This window comes from Pristis pectinata, chromosome 33 (assembly GCF_009764475.1).
Source record: "Pristis pectinata isolate sPriPec2 chromosome 33, sPriPec2.1.pri, whole genome shotgun sequence".
In the NCBI taxonomy this organism is placed as follows: domain Eukaryota; kingdom Metazoa; phylum Chordata; class Chondrichthyes; order Rhinopristiformes; family Pristidae; genus Pristis; species Pristis pectinata.
In genome coordinates, this window is record NC_067437.1 from 14,485,829 (window position 1) to 14,512,727 (window position 26,899).

The 26,899-nt window shown below is 41.6% G+C and overlaps 1 protein-coding gene across 2 annotated transcripts; it reads right to left on the reverse strand.

The window, feature by feature from the left end:
• On the reverse strand, window positions 1–26,853 carry xpnpep3 (X-prolyl aminopeptidase 3, mitochondrial). Of its 2 annotated transcripts, XM_052042816.1 has the most exons (10): window positions 26,644–26,853; window positions 23,563–23,679; window positions 21,772–22,179; window positions 17,248–17,450; window positions 15,257–15,319; window positions 11,445–11,558; window positions 9,998–10,083; window positions 8,575–8,755; window positions 7,320–7,440; window positions 1–4,898 (listed from the first exon to the last, which is right to left on the reverse strand). In XM_052042816.1, exons 1-10 carry the CDS (start codon window positions 26,699–26,701, stop codon window positions 4,735–4,737), a joined length of 1,515 nt encoding a protein of 504 aa, XP_051898776.1. In that variant the 5' UTR covers window positions 26,702–26,853; the 3' UTR covers window positions 1–4,734. The 2 variants fall into 2 exon arrangements, with proteins under 2 accessions (XP_051898776.1, XP_051898777.1); XM_052042817.1 differs by lacking the exon at window positions 23,563–23,679 and having other exon boundaries at window positions 26,644–26,792.
• Between the last annotated feature and the right edge of the window lie 46 nt (window positions 26,854–26,899).

A 26,899-nucleotide genomic window follows, 5' to 3' on the forward strand; every position in this document is an offset into this window, starting at 1 on the left:
TCATGCAACTCTTCAAGATCTCTCCTTTAATTATGAGATTCTTGAATGCACCTCTTATATAATAAAGATGAACTCGTGATCTCTCAATCTACCTCGTCATGGCCCTTGTACCTTATACCTTGTACCTGCACTGCACTTTCTCTGTAACTGTATTCTGCATTCTGTTTTTTTCTCTTTTTTGCTACCTCAAGGGGCTTATATATGGAATGATGTGTCTGGGTAGCATGCAAACAAAGCTCGTCACTGTATCTCAAACAATTACCAATTATGAAAGGCTTTAATGAGGTTGAAAATGATCATGTACTCTGGGTTGGTGTTGTTCCCTTCATTTTTCTTGGAATTGTCACACAATGAAGATCATGAACATTGTGGCTTTAGCTGGACAGAATCCACGCTGTGATTTGGGAGCAGCTTTTAGGACACTTGGAGGAGGGCAGTTGAGTAGGACGCCGGCAATGACTTTTCCATGGCATCAACAAGGCTCCTCTGTAGTACGTAGTTGGATTTACTATCTTTAATGAAGTTAGTCTTGATTATGGCATCTGACATCCCCTAACACATCCTGAAAAATCACAAATACTGCAATTGCTGCAAATCTGAAACAAAAACAGACAATGTTGAAAACACTCAGCCTGTCAGGCAGCATCTGTGGAAAGAGAAAAAGCCAACGTTTCAGATCTGTGACCTGATCTATCCTCCTCTTCACAAATGTGGACAATGAGATTGTTGATTCATGACTGAAGTTCTCCACTGCCGAGCTATGGTGTGCTCATGAGGCCTTGTTACCTTTTTAGTTGGGATATGGCCATTTCAGCTTTTTGTTAGTAGGGAGTGGTAGCAAGTCTGGACTGAATAGTTGTTGTAGGTTATGTCTTTATTTCCCCAAATTCAGCTGCCAAATTTGTTGCATTGTACATTTGCTTCATGACCGCATGCAACCCATGATCCGAACCAATGGGCCTACAACAGTGCCATTTTTGGAAATACTGAAGAACGACACAACCTATGAAGATTTCACTCTAAGACAAAGGTTACATCAGTAGCCAAGCTGCAGCGTGCACTCAGAGGTGGAGCTAAAATCATTGTTGACTTGTTCACTGAAAGGTAGGCTTTCCTCTCAATGTCCACAAGGCAAAGGTCTGCTGTCACTCTGCCCCTTCTGTAAGACATCATCTCATCACCTCATGATGAAACCCTGGAAAACATTGACCACTTCCCGTATCTCAGGAGTCACTTCTCAGTGAAAGCAGACATTGATGATGAAATTCACCATCACCTTTGATGCACCAGTTAGTCTTTCTCAAATGAGGAAAAAGGTATTTGAAGATCAAATCCTCAGACCTGACACAAAACTCAGAGTCTTAGTAGGCAGTAATGATTCCTGCCTTCCTGTGTGCTTCTAACATCTGGAGTACTTAGAGCAGGCAGCTCAAGGCATTTGAAAGACACCACCAATACCATATCTGCAAAATCCTTCTAATTCACTGGAATGACAAGCAAATTAATGTCAGTGTCCTTTCCCAGGCCAACTTCTCCAGTACCAAGAACCTTGTAAATCTCAGTCAGATGCTTTGGCATGCCTGACACCAGACTCCAGAAACAAACACACTGTTCTGAGCTCTGTTGTGGGATGAGGTTACCAGGTGAACCAGGTAAGATTCAAGAACATTCAATATGCCTCCTTGAAAAACTGCAACAATAACTCTTGAGAATACCTGGCCCATGACTGCACAGAGAAGGAGCATTCAGCACGGTACTGAGAACCTCTAGTCCATCCATTAAGAGCACAGAGTAGTTGTGCATGAAGTGCAGAAGGAGCACACCACCTCACAAACTATCTAGTGTCAGGGACCTCCTCTTCCATCTGTAGAAGAGTCTGCAGTTTCCACATTGCTTTCAGCATTGTCCAATGAAGCCAAAGAACCAGAGAGGAAGGAAATCATCCTTGATCCCAAGGGACCGCTTAAGACGAAGTTGCTTAGGATGTTACTTAAAATTCAAGTTTTTACTGTTGTGTGTGTGTGTGGGTACAACACAAATATGTTACATTAAATGTTTTGTTTAAATGCAAAATATACCAAGGCTGATAATGCCTTGGCAGTATGCCAAAATGTAATGCTTCATTGATACTCAGAATAGAGGTGAACAAGGGGAGGATGGCTTCATTTTATCTCTCTAGAATATCTCAGCAGATAAAATAAAAGACAATGAAACTGGCAACTTTCTTCTGGATATTTTGAATTTAGATAGCACAATTAACATAGTAAAAATATCCTATGGTGTCACTCAGCATTGCCCACGTCAACACAATGCTGAAATACCATACTAAAGCAAGTGAGCAAAAACTTGATCAGACAGACACATTCAAAGAAGCAACCTAAAGGAGCAGTGAGATGTTTAGGGGAAATTTTAGAGCTTGGGATCTGGGTAGTTGAAGACACAGTCATCAGTGATGGGGTGTTGAGGTCATAATTAAAGGAGAGATCTTGAAGAGTTGCATGAATGGAAGAAATCACCATATGTCTCAGAATTTTTAAAACCAGAGTGTTATCAGACCAGGAGCCATGGTAAGACCAGCGTGATACGAGAAATCCCTAAGCTCAGTGATTTTAGACCTGGACCAGTAATGCAGAGTTTGCAGCCTCATGACAAATTGCAAAAGATTCACAGAGATAGAAATAAAAAAGAACTAGGGAGATCCTACAGGTTTCAGAGGTTATATGCTATGCTATAACGATATTACTGCTTATAGAGAACACCATGCAACCTGTTACAATTTTTAAGACTGCTCCAGTAATCCTTAGCTATTCCACACAAAACTATCTTTTGGTACAAATGAAAAGTAGTCACTCAACAGTCATAGTGAGGGTGCAAAAACTGAGAGAACAAAAACCAAACAGAAATAAAGCTAGATAATGTAGCAGAATTCAGGTTCTGATGCGAAAGTGATCACTTAAGACTTAGATACAGACTATTCTGCTATGTATTTCCAGATCTCCTTCAAATTCTCTCAAAAGAATAACTAAATACCTTGAGGAAGAACAAAGAAGATGTAAAAAAAGGAAGAAACAAAGAATAATACATTTTCCCATTGCAGAGTTATCTAAAATTAGAGAGTAGGGGTTTAGGGTAAGGTGTATAGGCGAGATCAGAGGAGGAATTTTCTCACCCAGAGGGTGGTTGGAATCTGGAACACACTGCCTGAAGGGATGGCAGAGGCAGGTACTCTCACAACATTTAAAGTAGTATCTAGATAAGCATTTGAAATGCCAATGCACAGAAAGTTATGGACCGAGTGTAGGTAAATGGGACTAGTATGGATGGATACTTGAAAGTCAGCATAGACATGGAGGGCTGAAGAGCTTGCTTCTGTGTTGTATGACTCAATAATGAGCTGCTACAAAGAGAAGATGTGCAGGGTGTACTGATTGGAGTGGGGTGGGGTGGAGGGTGCAATGCAATCAGGAGAGTTACCCCCAGGTCCACAGTATTGTTGAAGATGCAGATTCCTCCATCGTCCCAGCTACAAATGGAGGAAGGCTCAGGGAATGCAAAAGGGAAGTGATTACTTTAAAATGGACTTTCCCTACATTACACAGAAAGAAAAAAATGAAAGGTGCCAATGAAATGTAAGTCACTCAAATTTAATGTTTGTGGTTTGAATGAAATTCATCAATAAAATCACAAAATATCATTTTCATATTAATAGCAACATAGCACTGTCGTTATGTAAATTAATGATTTGCTATATACAAGAACTCTGACATTAATCAAGAGGTTACTGTAATGTAAGATTGTTTAAAAACTCAGTTTTTCAATGAAAACTATGTTTATCAACACACAGATAACAGATGTGAACTTGTGCTACTGATACACAGAGTGATGGTTAGTCTGTCACACCTTTACATCTGAGGTAAGGTGTGTTAAACTAATACGCTGATAAAGCTGTGACAGACCAACATGGCAAAGTAACAGTTAACATTGCCAGTCAATGACTTATACCAGAACTTCTTGTTAACTATAACACCACAGATGCTGTCTGACTTGTGGAATATTTCCAGCATTTTATGGTTCTTAATATGAGATTTCCAGCACCTACATTATTTAAAATATTTGGGAAGTTCAGACATTACTGGAAACCAATACTATCAATGAATTGTTTCCAAAGTTCTTTACGACAAAAAACTTTTCCTGAAGAGACAATTCATGCCAGTCTTCTAGGGTCAGCCAATCTCTGGCAGTAATCAGAGGCACCATTTCTCCACAAAATATTCAAGAGGCTTTATCATCGTTATAGGTACCGCAGTTTGATCCCTTTATTGTTCACAGGCTGTACGTAAGCATTTCCAGATGGGTTCACATTATAGTGGTCCAATTCCCCAAATCAAAGGGCTTTCAGAGTGATCACTGGAAGGTTGTGGTTACAGGGAATCATAAGGCTCAGTTGCTTGTACGGGATCTTTTCCTGTCCATTTATGTGAAAAAAGTTCTCAAATATTACCTCTTGTTTGGTGCTTGGAATTCATGTCTTTGCTATATAATCTGTCTTGGAGTACAAATACTATTGTGAGTTTATATATTAAGACAAACTGACATACTGTAAAGTGGTGGCATCCCCACATTCCATACAGAGCCATCACTAACTGAGCAGAGGCGCTGGATTCGCTTGTGACCTTCTCTGTCACTTCCCCGATTACAAACACCTAAATTGATGAGGCTTTCAGTGTCTGCTTGTTAATGGCAGTTCAAGACCTTTTCTAATTCAGACAATTCCTTCGGACAGTCTGCAGAAAGGATAACCGGCGCCTCATCCGTAACCAAAACATCATCCTCAATCCGAATCCCAATTCCCCGAAATCTTGGTGGAGCCAAGGTGTCATGTTCTGGGATATATATTCCTGTAATGGGAACAATGATACCAAAAGGAAATTTAACAGAAAAACAGGGAGGGTCAAGCTTTCAAGTAATCATGGTGGGTGGCTGCTGGCTACTCTGGAGCATGTAGGAGGATATGTGTTAGCATCACAAGATGAATTCCCAAGTTCAAAGTGACTGCTGTATTGTGAAGACATTCTTCTGGAAAGTTGGGGGGAAGGGGGGGAGGAAGAGGGGGATTGTGTGGAGAGCATGAGAGTGAAAAAGAACAGAAGGTGGGGATGTGGCAAAGGAGGATAAAGAAGCATCCACAAGGAGCATAAACTAGTCTGGAGTCTGTAAATGGTCCAGAGCTTATGAGGAAGTTTGCTAAAGTTTAGAGTCAGTGAGGTTAATGAAGTCAGGTTTCTGCAAGAGAGGATGGTGGAGTCTAGGCTTTATAAAGCAAGTCAGTTTGAGGTCTGTGAAGAAGCATGGGTGTTGAGGAAGCTGAAATGACCTCCTGGTCTATTCAAAGGCACAGCACTGACACTGACTGGTCCATGTTTTCCTGTACAAATTTGTTGTTCCTACAATAGTCAGTTAGGGCCACTGTAGGGTAAGCAGAAACCTGGTAAAGGACACAGAGGCACAGCTGGGAAAGCAGCTACCTCACAGCTCCAGCAATCCTGACCTCGGGTGCTGTATGTGCAGATTAAGTTCTCCATGTAACCGTGTGGGCTTCCTCCCACATCCCAAAGACGTGCAGGTTGATAAGTCGCTGTAAACTGCCCCTTATGTGTAGATGTACTTTAGAATCGGGAGGGGGAGAGGAGGATACATTACAGAAAAAATTAGTGGGGTAATGGGATTGCTCAGTGAGCTTGCACAGACAGGATGGGCTGAAGTGGCCTTCTGTGTGGTAAGGAAATACAGACAATGAACAGAGCAGCAAGTAGGTGCAGTCAGATTTAAGTTGCGAATGAAGTTAAGATAAACCTACTATTAGGAAACAAGGGCCTGAAGCAGAATGAAGCAAAAGGCTTGGCAAAGAGCCAGGGATACCAAAAATGTAGTTTCAGAATACTGCTAAATACGTCTTCAAATGACCCAGTAAAGTTATAATATTCTTTCCGAAGTGAATACCAAACAGTTTGAATAATTTAGAGAAAGGAGACTGTAGAAGTCTCTTAAATTTATAGAGGATGATGGATAAATATTTAGGACAGTGATATTGAGGAGTATCACAGGTAAAATGACCCAGGAAGTCTGATCTTCTGGCCTAGCCCAATGGATATAGGTATTCATTTCCCATCCTCTGTGGCCAAATGAGGATATTGGGTCACCCGAGTGGAAGGGGCTTGTAAATAGCAAATAGTTACTGTTTCCAGGAACACAAATGTTGGAATCTGAAACAACAGAAATGCTGGAAGAACTCAGCCAGTGAAGCGGTATCTATGGAAAGAGGAAAGAAAATAATGTTTGAGGTTGAAGACCCTTCATCAGAACTGAGAGACAAAGCAAGTTAGTCTAGGTTACAGAGAAGGTGGGGGGAGGGAATCGGTGGAACACAGGGAATGTCGGTAATAGAGTGAAATGATGGATAATAGCCACTGAAACAGTCAAACTCTTTTGTTGTGTATTGTGAAGTCAGGTTGATGGTGTATAGTCTGGCCTACTGGCATGTGCTGAGCAGGCCAGAATATATAAATGGAAAAAAGGAGAGGAATGGCATGTGGAAATGGCCAGCCCTGATACAAACAGAAAAAAAGAACAATTTATCTGAAGTTGGAGACTTCAATATTGAGTCTTGAAGGCTGCCAGAGAAAAAGCTGTTGTTGTGTTTGGACTTGTAACAGGAAGCCACAGACAGAGAGATCAGAGTGGGAGTGGGAGTAGGATGGCGAATTAAAATGCATGGTGACTGGAAGCTCAGGGTCACTCCTGTGGACTGAATGCAGGTGCTCCGCAAAGCAATCACCCAATCTGTGTTTGGTTTCTCCAGCAGAGGCCAGTGTCCAGGAACCTGGGGGGCTTTTTACACCTCTCTTTTTTGTGTGCTATTGTGTAGAAATTGATCCTGTTAGGGTACAAAGACATTAAAGAGTGAAGTATCATTCTAGTATCATTCTACTTTTATCTCACACTGACGCTCAGTTCTATCTGTTGTAGATTGTGGAGACACTTTTTTTTACAAACAGACTCTGGGAACAGTGCTTTAGCTTGTAAACTAACTAATCAGAGAAATAGTCCAACAATTAGAGTGAAAGGTAGATGGACAATAGGTTTATTTTCTTTAAAAGAATGTGAACCTGAAGATTTGACATCTATAATGTGAATACCTGAATCTCAGCTATAAATTGGCTCAAGACAGTTTGCAAAACAAGTTGTCTGGTATGCTTTGAAATCAATGACCTTGTAACGAAAGAGTTAAATTTCAGATTCATTAGTCCCAGCTTCCTTACCAGGTTCGATGGTCACCACCATGCCAGGCTGCAGGGCTATGGAGCGCGAGATGTCTGGTGTGTCGTGGACGTCCATCCCAAGGTAATGTCCTACATGATGTGGGCAGTACTTGCGAACAGCCTGGAGAATCAGGACAATACAAATTTGCTTCAGTGATGGAGAAATGTAAAAATGCATTAAGTTCGTTTTTCAAAAATATATAAGAAGACAATTTGTATAGTGATATAAGAGTAGAAACGTATGCATGCAGAGTGCTGAGATGGGGAGAAATTTCTTCACTCAGAAAATGGTGAGCATGTGGAATTGGCTACCACAGGTGGTGGTGAAGGCCAAGACACCGACAGATAAGTTTCTAGACACACGTGGCATTACAGGGTACGGGGAAAATGAAATAAGTCATATTGAGACGGAGGATCAGCCACGGTCACATTGAATGGTGGAACAGGCTTGAAGGGCTGAATGGCCTAAACCTACTCCTATATTTCTCTGCTTCCATAGTTTATCATACAGAGCACTAAGACCCAGTAGACCTAGGGTAACTTAAACTGAGCTATTTTCAATTAAGTTACAGGAGAGTGGAATGAGAGGGCTGGCATGGATTAGTTGGACCTCATTCCTTGTTCCTGTGCTGTAAATTCTCCAGAGTATACACATAAAAAAAATATGCAAATGTTAAACATTTAAAATAAAAACACAAAGCACTCCATAGGAATTTGATTCTAAGTTAGAGTCTCATCCAAAATAATAATTAATTTGTTTTGCCTTTCTGCTGCTGACTGGTGTGCTGTGTACTTGCAGCACATCATCAATTTACAGCCACCTTGGAGCAGATCTACTGCATTGCCACCTTCCTGGTAAAAATCAGCTGGAATGTCCCGCAATTTCCCTTTGAGAATTCACCTTTAGTTCCTTCTCCAGACCAATATCCTGTGATTCCTGAATATCAGCTTGGACAGGACCTTGCCTGGCTTCAAGGTGATTTGGCAGGAGGCTGCAGTGTCCATGGGGTTAAACTGACCCACTATTCATCCAAGTACCAACAACACAGGCATTAAACAGCCGTGCTGTGTGCTCAGGAGGAAGAACATTTGGAGAACTATGAAATGGCAATCTTTCATAAATTCAGAGGGATAGAGCTTGGCTCATATCATTTAAGCCAGTCTGCTTGCCTTCCAAATGCTTGATAACTCGTCACTTCATCCCAATCAGTCAGGTTAACCGTTAGATTATTATTTGTCTGGCCTTGTAACTAACCTTGAAAACATCATTCTGGCATATCTCCTGCAGGACTCCCAGGTCTTTGAGCTTCTGTCCAAGAAGGTTCAACATGAAACCATAGATGTTCTCCAGACTGATCCCAGGAGTGCAGAGACTGAGGCAGGCCTTTTGAATATCAAGGATGGCCTGATACAGCTCCGATTGAGGCTCTGTGAACCTGCAACAGACCAACAAGCTACCAATGATGTTCTTGCAGGACAGAGCAAAGCTAACTTCAGACATTTGTGTTGCATATTTTCACAGGAGAGGGATTAGAACTGCAGATATTTTAAAGCACAGAAAATGGATTTTGGGCCCAATGGCTTGAGCCAGTGTTTATGCTACACATGAATCTCCTCTCACCTTGTGCATCCATTCCTCTTCCTTCATCATACCTTTTTCTGGTTGTTCTTAAATTTAGCTTTGCCATTTGCCCCCAACTATTCCAATAGGCTCATCACATGGGTTGGACTGACTGGCAAGTCACCCAAGCTCACTGATCACGTACCCTTGGACCATGCTGTTTCTTCCAGAGTGATCCTAAATTCAATCTTCCTCTGGAAGGCCAGCTGGAATTGATTCGAAGACTCAGCATGGTACAGAGCCTCTCCAAGTCCAAGCTGGCTATTATCAATATCAAAATAGTTTTAAAAACTAAATTTAAAAAAATTATGATGTACATACACAGTACAATTAAATATATTTAAATAGACCTTTTTATTTCATTGAATTAAATGAAATAAAATGTCTATTTACCCTTCTCCTGGCAGGCATTTATTCCCAATCAAAGGCATTGCCTTCGAGACTAAGGCAGGGGAAACCAGCAAATCTGTGGTACCCAATTCAGACCAGCACAGGTGCCCATGAGCTGGTAAGTGAAGTGGGATGATGAGTTCCAATCTCAAAAGATGGCAGATCTGAGCTGACCTGATGGCTTTTAAGTGGAAGATCTGTCCCATGATGAAGGTTGCCATTTTTGTGAGCTTTTAAATTCCACAAATAAATGAACTGATGCAAGTTTTGCAGAGATAAGCCATTTGCAGCACTTCATTTTTGCAAACATTTTATATTTCTGCTGCTCTCCGCACTTTGCTTCATGTCACTCAGCATTCTCTTGCTGATAAGGGCAACCAAGTTACCATCTCCCACTCCTCCAAAGTGCACAGAGATCTTTAGCTGGCACCATGCATTTTGAACACCAAGTGATCGTGTGTGGAACAACAGCCTTGACTTTTATCCTACTGCAACATGCACTGCATCCATTTACCCAGCAAAATATCTCTTATTTGGGGAATAAGGATGGGTGGGGCTCACTGAAACATACCTAGTGTGAGTCAATCGTTTCAGACAGGAAGGCAAACAAACTGGTAGCAATTAAAGAAACATGTGGCTTGGGGTGAATTTGTACTCTGTGTCTCACCTTCCATTGACAGGCCAGACCCGAGTGACATCACTGACGTAGCCAGAATATTCACACCCTCCATCCAATAAAACTAGCTCCCCTTCCTGGTAAAAGAATGGAGTAAATGGGTTAACGCAGGAAGAAGAGTATGCCGTTGCACCCCTGATTTGTATCAGCTCTCTTCTCTGGCTCCAACACTCTGAATATCTTTGTCAAACAACAATCTAGCAGTCATAGTGCTGACATTTTCTCCCCAGCCTCAAAAGCATTTCTGGGGACTGGAGTTACAGATTCCCACTACCCTGAGTTTGAAGAACTGCTTTCTGACATCATCCCCGAACAGCCTGTCCCTAATTTTAAGGTTATGCTCACACTGAGGTAGTTTCAATCCACTAGGTCTTAACTCTGTTTTTCTGTCCACACGTCACTGGATCAACATTTTCTCTTTTAATTTTGGATTTCCATCTGCAGTTTTTTTGAGCTTTTTGATTACATCTTATGAAAATGTGACCCACTCTGTGTGAATTTCTATTGGACACGTATGGGTGTTAGCAGTAAGGGATGGGAAAACCAGTGGTAACCTCCCCTCTGCCCCAACAATGCAGTAGTACTCTAACTTCATGGCATTTCCATTTTACTTTTAAACAGGTCTGCTTTCATGTTCTGTACAATTGTATCTCTTCAAGCAAGAAACCTAATTATTAGCATGTCTACACTAAAGACTTGGGAAACTTCTCACCTTTTCTAAAACTAGCTCTTTCTTCTATATATAGAGGGCCAATGGACATGCTCCAGTAGCTTGTTGATGTGACAATAATTATAGGCATCTTGACAGACAAATTGGAAAATTACATTTGCCTAATCATGTTTACACCCAAAATAATCACAAGGTTGCTGAGAAACAGGAATCCTGTGGGCATTTATCATTCCCATAAAACAGTTCGCAAGTCAGAAATGCGGCCACAAACAGAACTCCCACCCGGCAGAAGATTTCTGTAGCCCCACAACAGCCAGCAAATCCATCTTGACTGCATCCCAAATGCTCACTCCGGCTGTACACGAGTCGGGCATTCATCAGCTGGGGGCTGTGGGGCGGGCCTGTATACAACACTCTTAACTTCATAACGTGATCCAAGGAACTTCACAGGATACTTATCAAATAGAATTTCACACCGAGTCACGTGAGATATTAGGACAGGAGATCAAAAGCATTGTTTCAAGGAGCAAAGAAAAAAGGACAAAAAGAGGACATAGAAGTGAAAACAACCAAATTAAACATTTATGAGAAAATACATGTCACTTCCAAGGATAAAGTTGTACAGCAAACAGATTCCCTGGTGTGTTGCCAGCCTAAGAGCCAGATGAGCAGCACCAGAAATTTCTCAATGCACAAGTACTAATCAGAAAATAGTGCACATTAATCTCATCTTTATCAGCATTTACTAAGGAAGGGCTATATCATTACCTTAATCAGCTGGTTATTTTTCACATAGTGCAGGGTATTGCAACGATTGCCACCAGCTACAACTGGAGGGTAGGCCAGGAGATCTGCTCCTCGAGCTCGACACTCAAAGTCAAACTGCAATGTATAAATATTGTGGAATCACAGGTAATGAAAGACCATCTTCAATCCACTTAATCCGCCTCACACAGAAACCAACCATATTTTAGAATACCACCTCCGTACATTAGCATCCAGACAGGATGTGATTACCTTTAATCAAAACTGTGAAACATCTCATTAGTGCAAATTCAAACAATACATACACAAGTGCACACACCACACAACAGGGGACCATTATTTAATACAGTAATTTATATGTGGGGGTCATGACCCAGTATCCTGACTCTTGCAGAGGCAGGAATTAATCAACATGTGTCGATGTGGCTATTGCATGTAATCTACGACGACTTTGGTAAAATGTTTGACAAGTTCCCCCACAGGAGATTGGTCCAAGATATAAGAACCCAGAGGATCCAGGACAATTTGGCAAATGGCTTAGTGATAGCAGGCAAAGAGGTGATGGAGGAGCTGGTTGAGCAGCATCTGTGGGGGGGAAAGGAATTGTCAATATTTTGGGTCGAGACCTTGCATCAGGACTGAGAGTGGAGCAGGAAGACAGCCAGTATAAAGATATATAGGGGAAAGGGTGAGACAGGGGCTGGTAGGTGACTGGTGGACTGAGGAGAAGGTGAAGGATGATGGGCAGAAGGAGCCAGGTGGGAGAGGAGTAGGGTGATGCTGAAGACAGAGGGTGATAAGTTGGGACACGAAGGCTACCAATGCTGGAATCTGATAAGTGATAATGGGATCAATTAAGGGCATATGGAACGAGATGGGGGATGGGATCTAGTGGGTGAAGTGTGTGGGTAGTCAGTCAATAGAACCAGGAAAGGGAGGGGGACAAAAACGTGTGATGGGGGCTGGGGGGTAGCGGTACGGGAAAGGAAACAAAAAAAATGGGAGGCCACATCAGCAGCATAAATGCATTAGATGAAGTTGGAGGAGGTGCACGTGAATCGTTGCTTTACTGGAATGGATGTTCAGGTCCCTGGATAATGGTGGGGAGGAGGTGTAGGAACAAGTGTTGCACAAGTGTTGTTACGGCTGCGGGGGAAAGTGCCAGAAGTCAGGAAGGGGTGGGTGGGGAGAAACGAGTGGCAGAAAGTAGAAGGTTGTTTATGTGATTGGAGATCTGTGACCTGTGGTGTACTGTTGGGATTGGTTCTGGGATCTTTGTTGTTAGTCATGTACACTAATGACTTGTATGCTAATGTAGGAGGAATGATTAGTAAGTTTGCAGATGACATGAAAACTTGTGATGTTGATTGCGAGGAGGGTCTTTGATTATAGAACAATATTGATGAACTGGTTAGATGGGCAGAGAAATGGCAGATGAAATTTAATCTTAAAAAATCTGAGGTGTTGCATTTTGAGAGGATCAATAAGGGTTGGAAATACACAATGAATGGTGGAACCTAGGAACTACTGAGGAACAGAGAGAGCTTGGTGTATATGCAATAGGATCCCTGAAGGCAGTAGTAAGAGGTAGAAAAGGTGGTTAAGAAGGCATATGAGATACTTGCCTTCATTAGCTGGGGCACAGAATAAAATTGCAGGGAGGTTATGGTACGACTATATAAAGCATCGATTGTGCCACAACTGGAGTACTGTGTGCAGTTCTGGTTGTTACATAGAAAGGATGTGATTGCACTGGAGAGGGTGTGGAGGAGGTTCATCAGCATGTTACCTGGGATGGAGCATTACAGCTGTGAGGAGAGACCAGACTGGCTGGATTTGTTTTCTTTGCAATGTAGGACATGGAGAGGGACCTGACTGAAGTATACAAAATTATGAGGGGCATAGATAGTGAGAAATATTTTCCTTCAGTTGAGATGTCTATGACCAGATGGCGCAGATTTAAGGTAAGGGATAGGAGTTTTGGAGGGGGTTTGAGGAAGCATTTTTTCCACCCAGAGCATGGTTGAAATCTGGAACGACTGCCTAACGAGGTGATGGAGGCAGTAGAAATATTATTGCATAGAAAGCTATGGGCTGAGTGCTGGTCGAAGGACCTGTTTCTGTGCTGCAAGTCTCTCTGACTAGTATAGACTGGTACTTGATTGCTGGTACATACATGGTGGGCTGAAGGACCTGTTTCCATGCTGTATGAGTGGGAAGTAATGGGTGGGAAGTTCAAGGGAGATATCAGAGGAAGGTTTTTTACCCGGAGAGTGGTTGGGGCATGGAATGCGCTGCTGGGGCAGTGGTGGAGGCAGGTACATTGGTCAAATTCAAGAGGTTGCTAGATAAGCATATGGAGGAATTTAAAATAGAGGGATACGTGGGAGGAAGGGGTTAGATAGTCTTAGGCGAGGTTTAAAGGTCGGCACAACATTGTGGGCCGAAGGGCCTGTATTGTGCTGTACTGTTCTATAATTCTATGACTCACTAGGGCTCTGAGCCCCAGTTTTAGAATACTTCCGCCAAAATTTTTTTTACTGTTTCCCTTCTGCTATATTTGTTGTTTGTGCTTCGTTCTGCTTTGCACTGACTTAAAAGTTTCCTCTATCATCCTTCAGTTCAGATGAAAGTATATTATCGATATTAATTTTTTTTTCGACATAGATATTGTCTGGTGTTTTCTAGCTTTTCCTGTTTTTATGGCCTATCCTGTTTTCCTTGCACACTGGAAAACCTCACCTCTTTAACATCCCTTTCTCTGATAATTTACAGAGCATTAAAATCTATGCCTAGTGTCAACCAGGTGGCAGATGTGGTTCAGGGAGTAGCACACATTTCCAAAGCAGAAGATTATAGGTTCAAGCCCCACTCAGACATGAGAACTGATGAGCACTTCTTCCATTTTGCAACAAAGACATCAAACTTAACTTTCAGTTTGACGTAAAGTTTCTGAAGACACTATTCAAAGAAGAGCAGAATACTTCTTAGCAGCTTGGCTTTACTTCTCAATCAACACAAGTAAAACAGAGGACCTGGTTATCTTCAGTTGCTCTCTGTGGGACCTTGTGAGCAAGTTAGGTGCTGCATTTCCAACTGCGATTATACTTTGGTGATTATGAAGTCTTCCAGGATGTTCTGAGGCTGTGGATAAAATCTTTACCTCTTGTAATTTTGATGATGTCTTGCAATGAACCTCAACCCTTCACTTAAAGCATGTCAATAGAGAAGGGCGATCTAGCAGACCATTGATTGACACCTTCTCAATGATTATCTTGCTGCAATTGGGCGGGACCTCATTGATATTGACTGAAGAATATCACAGACTTAAGAGGGCAGCAAGCTGCTCCCAGGGTGATTGGATATGTGTCCAATACCTCTGATAAAACTCTTTTCCTTTCACTGGAACACTTCAGACCCATAGGTATGATGTAAAATGATGTTAAATCTTAAAATGCTGGGAGTCAAAACTTAATCTCAAGGATGCCAACAGAAATCTGTACTTATTAGTCATCGATTAATTTTCTTTTGGTTTTAAATTGTTATCAATTTAGGGAAGGTGGAAGCTACTTAAATAGTAACTTTCAAAAGGGAATTGGAAAAACATTTGACAGACAAAAACGTGTGCAGCTACATAAAATGTCAGAGAGATGATTAATTGGAGAAATCTACCAAGCATGGTGGGCCTTGTGGACTCCTGTGCTATATTAAGTGATATGTGTTTGATAAGCCACTCCTACTCATTGGTAGTCAACCCACGTACACTTGACTGCTACAGCTCAAAAAAGTATCCAGTTTGAAATGTTGCTGCTTACCTTTGCATACAGGTAGGACTCATCAACTGGAGCCTTGGTTGAAAACATTGTACTGTTTAATGCCTGAAAATAAATAATGAGCTTTGTATTAGTTCTTTAATTGTTTGCAAACTTTGCAAAGCAACTTAATGCTAGGGCCACAGTATTTACTCAGAGAAACATTTGGTTAGGCAGACACAGCAGGATAGGAATGGTACCCATTTTTGAGCACAGGGACACCCATTTAACAGTGGGACAGCTTTCACCCAATCTGTGCAGGTATTATCCTCACTGCTATATCCATAAGGCATTTTTGTTTAAAGCTGTTCCAGGCAGATGACAAAACACAGATTACATTTCTTGCATATATTCAGGGGAAACTCGTTTTAGGACTATTGCTCATGACTGGAATGCCCTGACATAAGCCAAAACCTGTGCTGAGAATACCCAGTTGTAAATTTGCCCTGAAAACCATTAAATGGATCATAGTTGGCCACTACCAAAGATACAAGCTTTTTAAACAAAAATAGGTGAATGTGGAGCTGTGGAAACAGATTATGCTTTCCCCTGCTAATCCCAGACCCTAAAACTGTTATCATCAATCCCCAGTTTACAACACAGCGTGCATTGTGATACAGGCCATCCCTGGGTAATGAATGGGTTCCATTTTTACAGATGTCCGTATGACAATTTTGTCCGCAAGTCAGAAAGTGCCCAAAAATCACTCGATATGGTAACCATACCTCCACAGTATTGTAATGAAGGGCATCAAAAACACGTCTGTTAAGAAGGAACAATTATTAAAAGTGGAAGAAGGAGCAAACTAGTTCATATATATGTACATCAGACTTTAATTTAACAATGTTATGGGAGTCCTCTGTATATAGAGGTGTTCATAAGTTTTTAAACGAGGGGATGGCCTGTTGTCCACTCTTGCCCCCAATGTAGCCAACTTAACTGATGTCCTCTTTGCTGGACAGCTTACCGGAAACATCCAACAGACATTGGCTACTTGCCTGTCTAATTTCCAAGAACACTGATGCTCAATTTCATACTTGTTCTGGAGCAGGAATGATTCCCTATGCTTCGATAATTCCTGCGGCTTCTACCTCATTGAGTTTCATTCCGTACATACTCAGAATTTTGCTTGCAAATGTGCACAAAACTCACTATTTTCTGGGGACGTGGAAAGTCCAGGCATACTGATCAACTAAGAATCAAACTCCCACAGGCTGCCCTATATAAAGTTCACTTTATCAGGGTGTATTTCACTGTAGGTTCTTGTCTGAGTGAAAAGATCTCCTCTAATTAATTCAGTAAATAATGTGTCTGTTGAGAAAATGAGGCATAAATATGAGGAACCCCGAAGTCACAGCTGCCAGACTTTGGTGAGTTAGTTGCCCTGTTGTTTGGGCTACTGTAATTGGCTTTGGTGACCCCTGGATTAGGGAGGAGAAAATCAGTTTCAGTTCTTGCTTCAGGAATCTATTAAATCACATTGGAAATGCTGTGCACGGATGTTGGGTCATGATATGACTGAATTCACTACACACACTCACAGCCTATCCTTGCATTGGGAAAAACAGGTCGAGATAATATGAACACTCTATGCTGGAGGTGTGTGCCTTAAGCTACATTACATAGTATTTAAAGCATGGCAATAAGCAATGGGCAATTCAGTCAACTAATCTCTGCTGGCATTAATGGCTCAGAGGAGCTTCCCATTAATACACCACCATTCCTTCCGTGTATTTATTTAGCTTTCCTTCCAATGAAATCACCCATTTGCCACGATGACTTCTTTCGTAACAATTTGCACATTTTCCTCATTCTCTAGGTAATATCCTGAATTTCCTGTCATATTTGGAACTAATTGACCCTCTGACTCTCAATTCTGGACTCTCCATTTGAGGAAATTATTAGGATTAGAAAAAATAAGAATCTTCTTCCCTGCAAAAAACAAAACACCATCAATGCAATCCTGGTTCCTCAACATCTCCATAGTAACCTACCTCTGAGGTGATCTTTGCAGCCATCTTCATGAGTTCAATCTCAGTGTCTGACTTGATAAGTCTTAGATATTGAACAAGAGTCTGAACCGGTTTGACAGTATTCTTGCTCTTAGTCTTGATATCTACAAGGGGCTGCAGATAGTCTGAATGTAGTGTTGAATGGACAGAAGGCTCATTGTCATACCATAGTGTGTACCCTTCATCTAAATGAGAAATGGAGAAGGAGGTGGGCAAAATTCGTCAGTCAGTACAATGACTTGCATTCATATCAAGAAAATGAGATAAATACTTGGAGTAAAAATCTGCAGGAATAGATGGGGAAAGCCAAGGAATGGAAATAACTGAATTTACTCTTCCAAACCGCTGCCATAGAGTCAATGGGCTAAATGGCCTCCTCCGGTGTAGTATCATATGATTCAATATTACATTATACCTTTCACTGAGTCTTATCAAACATAATTTGACACCAAATTATACAAGGAGATAAAAAATGGGATTAGTGTAAATGGCTGGTTTGATGGTCAGTGCAGATTCAATGGGCTGAAGGGGTGTATCTCTCTGTGACTCAATACAAAGCTTGTAGGTTTCAATCAAAGTGGAGCATTGTATATACTTTAATGCAGAGTTAACTAGAAGCCAGTAGAACCCACTGACCTGCTGTCAGACAGGAGGATGTGTTTGAACTTAAATTTCCTTGCAAGGTTCTATTTTGCCTATACCACAAATGAATGCACCAACCTGTCACTAGCTGATTGTTTCATTTCCTGCAGGAGAATTAACAACCCCTCCCCCCACCCCCATTACCCTTTATCTACTGGCTAACAGGGCTGCAGGTCACCTGACTACATCCTTAGCAAGGCACAGGAGGCCATTTAGCTCAGAGACAGAAACTGAGAATGCTGGAATATGAAGCAAAAACTGCTAGAAGAAATCAGTAGGTCACGCAAAGGGATGGTCGACGTTTTGGGTCAAGACCCTGCATCAGGACTGAGAGTGTAGAGGGAAGATAGCCAGGATATAGAAGTGAGAGGGATGGGTGAGACAGATGCTGGTAGGTAATAGGCGGTACCAGATAAGGGAGGGATGATGGGCAGATAGAACCCGGTGGAGAAGGATGAAGAGTCTTGGTAACAATGGGGAAGGGATGGAAAAGGCGAACAGAGGGAGAGAGAACCTGGGTGGACTGGTGGGAATGGAAAGGAACACAGGAACCTAAAATTAGAAAATTTAACCTTCATACCATTGGATTGTAGGCTATTTAGCTCAGCGTTTCTATACTGGTTCTTTGAAAGAGATCTCCAATTAGATATACTCTCTTTCCTCATAGATCTACAATCTTTCCTTTTTCTTAGTAAACCTCTACTTTCCTTTTGAAGAAGCTATTGAAACTGCTTCTGCCACTTATGCAGGCAATATAGTTTTAAAATTTTCCCTCATCTTCTTCCTGGATTATTTGCCAATTATTCTAATTCTGCATCTTCTTGCTACTGACCTCACTAGCAGAAACAATTCCTTCTTTGTTACTCTATCATAAACTCCTTTAATCCTGAACACTTTTATTGAACTTTTATTTTACCTTTTTGCCTTAAGAAGAACAATTCCAGATTATCTTCTCTCTCTATGTACCCAATAACCCTCAATCCTTGGTTTAGGACAACTTCCCAGCTTTTGCATTCTATGCCTCTTATTGAAATTTAAAAATCCTACATTGATTTTAACAGCATAATCATCCTGTCTTGCTACCTTCAAAGTTGTTTATTTTCAAAGAAAATAAGTAACTTCAGACTTATTTTCTAAGCTAGCTATTTAGAACCTATTTCATCTTGTTTATTTTCTAAGTTGCACTGTATCTTATTTCTATAAATTCCTTTAGTCTTGTAATTGAAATAGTTTGCACTCCTAAAATTCTTGCTTCAAGAGCTTCCTTGAACTTAATTGGCAGCAATGCAGGTTCCCCACGCATCTGCTACAGTTCCGTTTCAGAACCAAGGTTACCCCAACTTCCAGTACACTGGGCTTCTATATCCAAGTAGTTGTTGACTTGCTCACTGAGCACACAAGGGAACGAGCTACACACTTCATCCTAACAGGAAAAGTTCTCCATCAACTTGCCTGCCTGTACAATGCTGCCTGCTGACAGTGAAGGTCTATGACAATATCCTGGAAAAAAAAATGAACCCCTTCCTTCATATCTTGGGAGCCAACACAGCAATAGTGGATGGTGAAATATGCCATCACCTTCAGTGCACCAGCACAGCCATTCGCTGTCTGAGGAAGGAGTACTTGAAGGTCAAGACCACAAACCAGACTCATGGTTTACTGAGCAGCAGTGATTCCTCCCCTTCTGTGTACGAGTCATGGACTACCTACAGCACGAACCTCAAAGCATTGAAAAAGTACCACCAATGCAATTCTGCAAACTCCTCCAAACAACACTGCCAAGATAGCTGAACCAGTGCTCCCTCACAAGCCAACATCCACAGTACTGAGGCTCTAATTATACTCAGTTGGCTTATTGAGCAGCCCATGTTATTCAGACGCCTGACACCAAACTTCAAAAGAGACACACTATTGCAAGCTGTCTTGACAAGAGATACCAGGTGCACTGAGGAAATGATTCAAGAATGTTTTCAAAGCATCAAAGAAAACATGTGACATCCCCACTGACTTGTGGGAATCCCTGGCTCATGACGGTTCAAAGTGGCGAAGGGATGGCACTGAAAACCACTAGCTCATCTTTCCACCATGTCAAGCACCTCCTGCCTCATTTGTGACAGAGTCTGCAGGTCCCTTACTGACCTCATTAGCCACCTAGAACTAGAGAGAAAGCAAGTCATCCTTGATCCCAAGAGCTATCTAAGGATAAGAAGAAGAATATGATGGGCATCAGTTTTGCTAACAAGTCCTATATGTGGCACTTTATCAAACATCTTTTCAAAGCTTCATATACACATCCATTGCAGTACTAGGGTCAATGCTTCATATTTTCTCTAATAACTTTCATTTACTAACTTATGATAGAAACAGAAAATGCTGGAAATATCAAGTAGATCAAGGAGCATCTGAAACACAAATATTTCAAATCGATGACCCTTTAGCAAAGCTTCTCCAAGATGATCATTTATTTTGTGTTAAACTTATTGCCCACATTTTTCAGTAATGACAATGGATTTTTTCATAGATAATTGTCTTCAGAAATCTCTCTATCACCACTGTTAGGCAAACTGGCTGATAGCATACTTCTCTTCCCTTATCTTGACAGAGGAAAAAATCAATTTCAAAAAGTGAAAAAACTTTGAAAAAAATTAATGTTGGCACAAATTACTCCCAGTGTGACATTCAGACATTCTTGAGGAAGGCTGGTTAATTGTTAACAATGCACTGCTGACCCATCTACTTCAGATATCGCATTACAGACTTTGTCTTGCACGACTGACTTCGTTCTAATTTCCATTCTTGGCGTTTAGGAGCAAATGAGGTTCACAGATGCAAATTTCCAGTGTCTACAGTATATTGCTTTTGGATCGTTCAGAGGCCCATATTATTTTCCACTGAGCCACAGACAGAGGCAGTCATTACACAATTGAAAGTTTGACTCTTGCGAAACAGAACTCATGACAAGGGGAACAACTTACCAGAAATGCAAGCACAGAATGGACACGCACATACATCTCGAATGCTATTTTCACTACTTGTAGGTGCAGAACTACAGCAGCAACTGTAAACCTCCCTCACCCGAATGAACCATGGATATGTGAAGAATTATAATGCACCAGAGGCTGTCTTTTGATCTGTCATGCCTGTGCTTGTTCTCAAAAACAGCTGTCCAATCATCATACTTCCCTGCTCTTTCCCCATAATCCAGCAAACTTCCAAAGAAAGAGCACTGACATCCCCTGCCCTTTTCTGTCAACTATCTTAAGTTCATAAACTCTGGTTAAAGACACTTCTGCAAGTTGATACCATTACTCACCATATATATCCCTCATAATTTTAAACATTTTAATACATCTTCCTTTACCTTTTTCTGCTCCCCAGAAAAACCCTTCCTCCTTGATGCCATTCTAATGAAACTTCTGCACCCTTTAAGGCCTCCAAGGCCTTTTTTTTGTAGCCAAATTTCAAATAACACCTTCCAAGAGCTCATCAACCAAAGATCAAATAGCATTGTCAGCTCTTTAGAGGGCATTCACCCTCCAGAGATTCATTCATGCTTGCCCAGTCCAAGCCCTCATGCAACATGCTTTGACAAAAAGTCAAATCTGGGACCTTTCTAATAAACTTAAGGAATGTTAGATTGTCTTAGGCACTTTGCACAGAGCACTCCCAGGCCAGGAGTAGCAAAAGGTAGATATTGAGCATCCACTACATTGCACCAGCAGTGCACTGTGTTCCACCTTCTGGACAGCATCCCAGTGTGACAGTTCCATTTTCCACTGGAACAATTCCTGTGGCTTTGTTGCACGTAACCAGTCCATTTCTTTGCACTTCTCTCTATGTTTGCGAAAGCTCGATGTTACCAACCTTTAAACTTCTGTACATATTGTCGGAAATCCTCAGTATTATAGGCCTCATCCACCCCTGTAAGGGCAACGGCACCATCGACCCCAGACCGTGGGCCATCCCATAGCTCTCGGTTCTGGTTCCTCCTTGGCACGAACAGGACAGCCTTATGGGAAGGCAGGCTCATTCCGGGAATACTGTGGAGCAGCAGAATGCTGTCCGGCTCTTGAAAACCACAGAGGTACAGAAAGTTGGTGTTCTGGTGGAATGGAAATGGGATGTCATTCGTCATGTAGTAAGTGGGGTGGGACAGCAGAATAATGGCATGGTCAGAAGATCCCAGGGTCTCAGCTTCTTTCTGGATGAGACTTAGTAGTTTGTGCCGCCGCAGCGCATATTCTGTCTGTGTCAACCTAGGGGTGACCTCACCTGTAAATGAAGTGGAAATACAGTAACTCTTTTTGATATACCACAACTTACTGCTGTACTCAGCACAGAGTGAGAGCAAGCTCATGTAAAACATAAATGTCAGCATGGACCAGTTTGGTCAAAAGATCTGTTTGTACATTTATGCAATTCTATAACCCATCCTTCACTGCAACTCTCTAATAAGTTAATGTTACATTGTACTAAAACATGACTTTCCTCTTTAAAATTAAACTTCTTTTTTCATTTTTAATTATGCTTGTTTGCATATTCTAATGTTAATCATGCTTATGGTCTCTTCATTTGATATTAAGTATTAAACAGTGGGCAGTTCTATGGTGCAGATGTACCCACTGAGAATGAAAACAAAACTATCCCACTTGCAGTTGCCAAGCAAAAGAAGACTTTTAGCCCCAAAATTTGACTTGAAATCCCAACTAGCAGCCTTGGGATGATGATACTTTAAACTAATATCCACAATAAAACTTCATAGCTGATCACCATTGAATAAAAGACAAGGAAAACAAGAAATGCAAAAGGTAATGTCACGAAGTCCATAATTGTGAATTTAAATAATATTTTCCCTGCCAACACACTTGAAGGCACTACATCCTCAAGGTGATTAGTCCTACATTGTAAAATCCCATTCTCTACAAGCCTATGTGGTGAATGCTCAATTATAAGCTTAAAAACAGTGCAAGTTCCTTCAATTGCAGATAATTTCAGTTAGGATGTAGGAAGACAGAGGTCAAACAGACCCTCGAGTCTGTTAAACTTTTTAAGTGGATCCTTATTAATGTGCATCCTAAATCCACCCAGCCACTACGCCATCCACTATTGTAAATATCCAATCTCTCCATCACGGATACACAGTGGCTGCAGTGCATAGCAATGACAAACTGCACTGCGATTACCTACCTATGCTACCCTGGAAATACCTTCCAAATCCAGAACTTCAACCACCAAGGACAACTTTGGTGCATGAGAACAGCAACTTGCACACATGCTGACTTGGAAATACATTGAGTTTCCTTCACAACTATCAAGCAGCATTGTGGGAGTACTTTCACCAGAACTGCAGCAGCTCAAGTAGGTGGCTCACTACTACCCTCCCTAAGGCAATTAGGAATGGGCAAAAATACTAGACTTCCCACTGATGCCCAGATCACAAAAAAAAATTAAAAAAGCCAACTTCCTCTGCATGCCTTACTATCCAACCACTTGGATCTAACTATGGTAATTATTCACAGTACTAAGATAGGCTCCATCCAAGACAACATTGGAGTCAGCAATGTAACAACTTAAGCACAATGAGAACTCTCAGTCAGACCCTGTGGGCTTGAAAATCCCCAGCACATATTCATCAAATCACGATCTTTCACTAACCTGTTTTCAGGAGATGGGGATGCGTGAAGGGACTAGGCTGCCCTAGGTAGCGAGTGGGGAGGTTCTTTTGCCCAGATGGCATAATGGAAAATCTCTTGTACAGGCAGTTTGCACACCCTAAAGAACAGAAAGAATAACGAACCATTAAATCCGCATTAAAATGACTAAAATTTCAGTGATTCTATGTTCACACTTTGTCTGTACACATTCATTAGTCCTTTAAAACAATTACTGTATTTATTTTTTTTCTGTTACAGCAAAACAATTTGACCACAACAGGAAAATTACACAAACTCAAATCTATTTACAGGAGTTAGGGCAAATGACTGATTAACCAAAAACTAAGCCCTTCTGACAGTGCAGAGGAAGGGGATAATAATAAAACTCTACAGTCCATTCACAGGAACACTCAGGAGCTCCTAATTTTTCACATGGCTGGTCAACCTCATACAACTCCTGAATCAGCAAATGATGATTGAATTTGCATCTCCAAGATCACCTGTGCATTATACCAAAAGGATTTGGACACATTGCTGTTATGTCACTGTCACTAATGCAAAACCCTAAACTATCAAGACCAAAAAATAATAATAATAACAATAATAATAATGTTGTATTCAGGGAACAGTATTCCAATCGATATCACTGAAGTTATAGAAAGAAGTGAAACAATATGCCACACTTGATACTATTTAACTTTTCCTCGTAGTAGTTTTTAATGTAATAGAATTTGGTTTCTCTGACAAATCTAGAATTTCTCTTTTAGAAAGAGTCACATGACAGATGAGAAAAATCACATATTCAACATGGCAGCAATCCATACAATAATTATCATAAAACTATTTTATAAAAAATAATATTCCTATAATTAGTATGGAAATAGTAAAAGCAAATGATGTTACAATATTGAATTGGAAAAACCAGATGTAAAGTTTTAAGATCACATTCACTCAGGTGGTGAAAACTCAAGATTAAATTTTCCTTCTCCTTTCTGATCAGGTTTCTATCAAAACTTACTTTCACTGCCACATCTTTCCTTGATTAACGTCACCAGCTCTGACTTGCTCCATTACCACTCTCTTTCATTCAGCTCCATCACTTTGATCACTTAACTAAAAATCAACAACCTGAAACATTGTTTCTCACTCCACAGGTACTGTCTGATCTTCTGAGCATTTTCTGCTTTATTCCCTCCAATTTCCAGCATCTACAGTATTTGGCTTTGGACCATATTATCTTCTGTATCTGTAAGTATTTAACTGTAATGTCAGTTACCGAGAGAAAGTAATGAGACATTTAATTTTAAGATTAAAACAGAAAATGCTGGAAAAACTCAGTAGATCAGTCAACATCTATGGAAAGAAAAACAGAGACAACATTTCAGGTCAGAGACTGTTCAACAGAAGTCTTAATTTTTAAGATTCTCTTTTTTCCAGTCTCAATAACAGATCATGAAGGACTATACCACCTGTTTCAGCCACCATTACCATGTTACCTTGCGGCATAGAGTTTAACCACTTCAGTTCAGTGAGCCTATGCCATCTCAAAGAGCAATCCCATTCCCCACTAATTTTCCCTGTAACCTACTCTCCCCACATTCCCATCAACTCCCCCCAGATTCTACCATTCAACCACTCACCAACACACTTTGGCTAATTTACAGGGGCCAATTAACCTACCAGCTCTCACGTCTTTGTGATGTATGATGAAACCGGAGTACCAGGAGGAAATCCACAGAGTCAGAGAGAAAATATGCAGACACCACACATACAGCACTGAATGTCAGGACTGAACCTGGGTTTCTGGAGCTGTGAGGCAGATCTGCCAGCTGCACCACATCTCCCTCCAGATTCTACCCCTCACCTAAACATTAGGAGCAATTTAGTGGCCAATTAACTGACCAACACACACGTCTTTGATGTGGGAGGAAACCAGAGCACCCGAATGAAACCCAGGCATTCACAGGGCTAACGTGCGAACTCCAAACAGACAGCACCCGAAGTCATGATTTAAAATGGGTCTCTGGAGCTGTGAAGCAGTAGCTCTCCCAACTCCCACCCACCCCCAATATCCTCTCCCTCACCTGCACACTAAGGAGTAATTTACAGCGACCAATTAACCGACCAACCAGCACGTCTTTGGGACATGGGAGGAAACCCAGGCGTTCACAGGGCGAATGTCCAAACTCCACACAGAGGTCAGGATTGAGACAGCTTTAACAACATGTCCCTTACGAAGTTGAGTCTAAGATTAATGACGTAGATTACGTAATCAAGACACAAACCACGCAGGATCCTTTAGTTTACAAGAGCCCTTAGAGTTTAACAAGAACACCAAGAAAGCTGCAACTTTTGACACTGAGGCTCCTAGATGTATCCCGAATGACACCACCATCCCCAGGGCCGTGCACCAGGTCTCCAACAGATTGATGGAGGTGCAGCCTCCCTCACAGCTGGATGGTTAGCGTGACGCTATTACAGCGCCAGCGACCCGGGTTCAATTCCGGCCACCGTCTGTGAGGAGTTTGTACGTTCTCCCCACATCTGCGTGTGTTTCCTCTGGGTGCTCTGGTTTCCTCCCACATTCCAAAGGCGTACGGGTTAGGAAGTTGTGGGCGTGCTAAGTTGCCACCAGAAGCGCGGCGACACTTGCAGGCTGCCCCCAGAACACTCTATGCAAAAGGTGCATCTCACTGTGTGTTTTGATATACATGTGACTAATAAAGATATCTTATCATCAGGTAGAAGATACAGGAGCCCGAGGGCACGTACTACCAGACTTAAGGACAGCTTCTACCCCACTGTGATAAGACTATTGAACAGTTCCCTTATACAATGAGATGGACTCTGACCTCACGATCTACACTGCACCTTATTGCACTGCACTTTCTCTGTAGCTGTGACACTTTACTCTGTACTGTTATTGTTTTCACCTGTTCTACCTCAATGCACTCTGTACTAACCCAATGTAACTGCACTGTGTAATGAATTGACCTGTACGAACGGTTTGCAAGACAAGTTTTTCACTCTACCTCGGTACAAGTGACAATAATAAACCAACACCAATAGCAAAGACGCTAACCTGGGATCTTGAGATTCTTTACAGCTGAGCTGATGCTTCTTATTGTTTGGGGGATCATTATTAATCCCGACCTTTATTTATAAACCATTAAATATAAAAACCAAGGTGAGCTCCCCACACGTTGCCCAAGTCCATACTCCCCCTCGGCCTTCCGCCGCCGGCGCGCGTTCTCCATGACGTCCGCGCGCCCCACCCTCACGCCTATTGGTCAGCGATTACGCTATGCTCTGTGGCTATTGGCTGCTCGGAAGGTCAC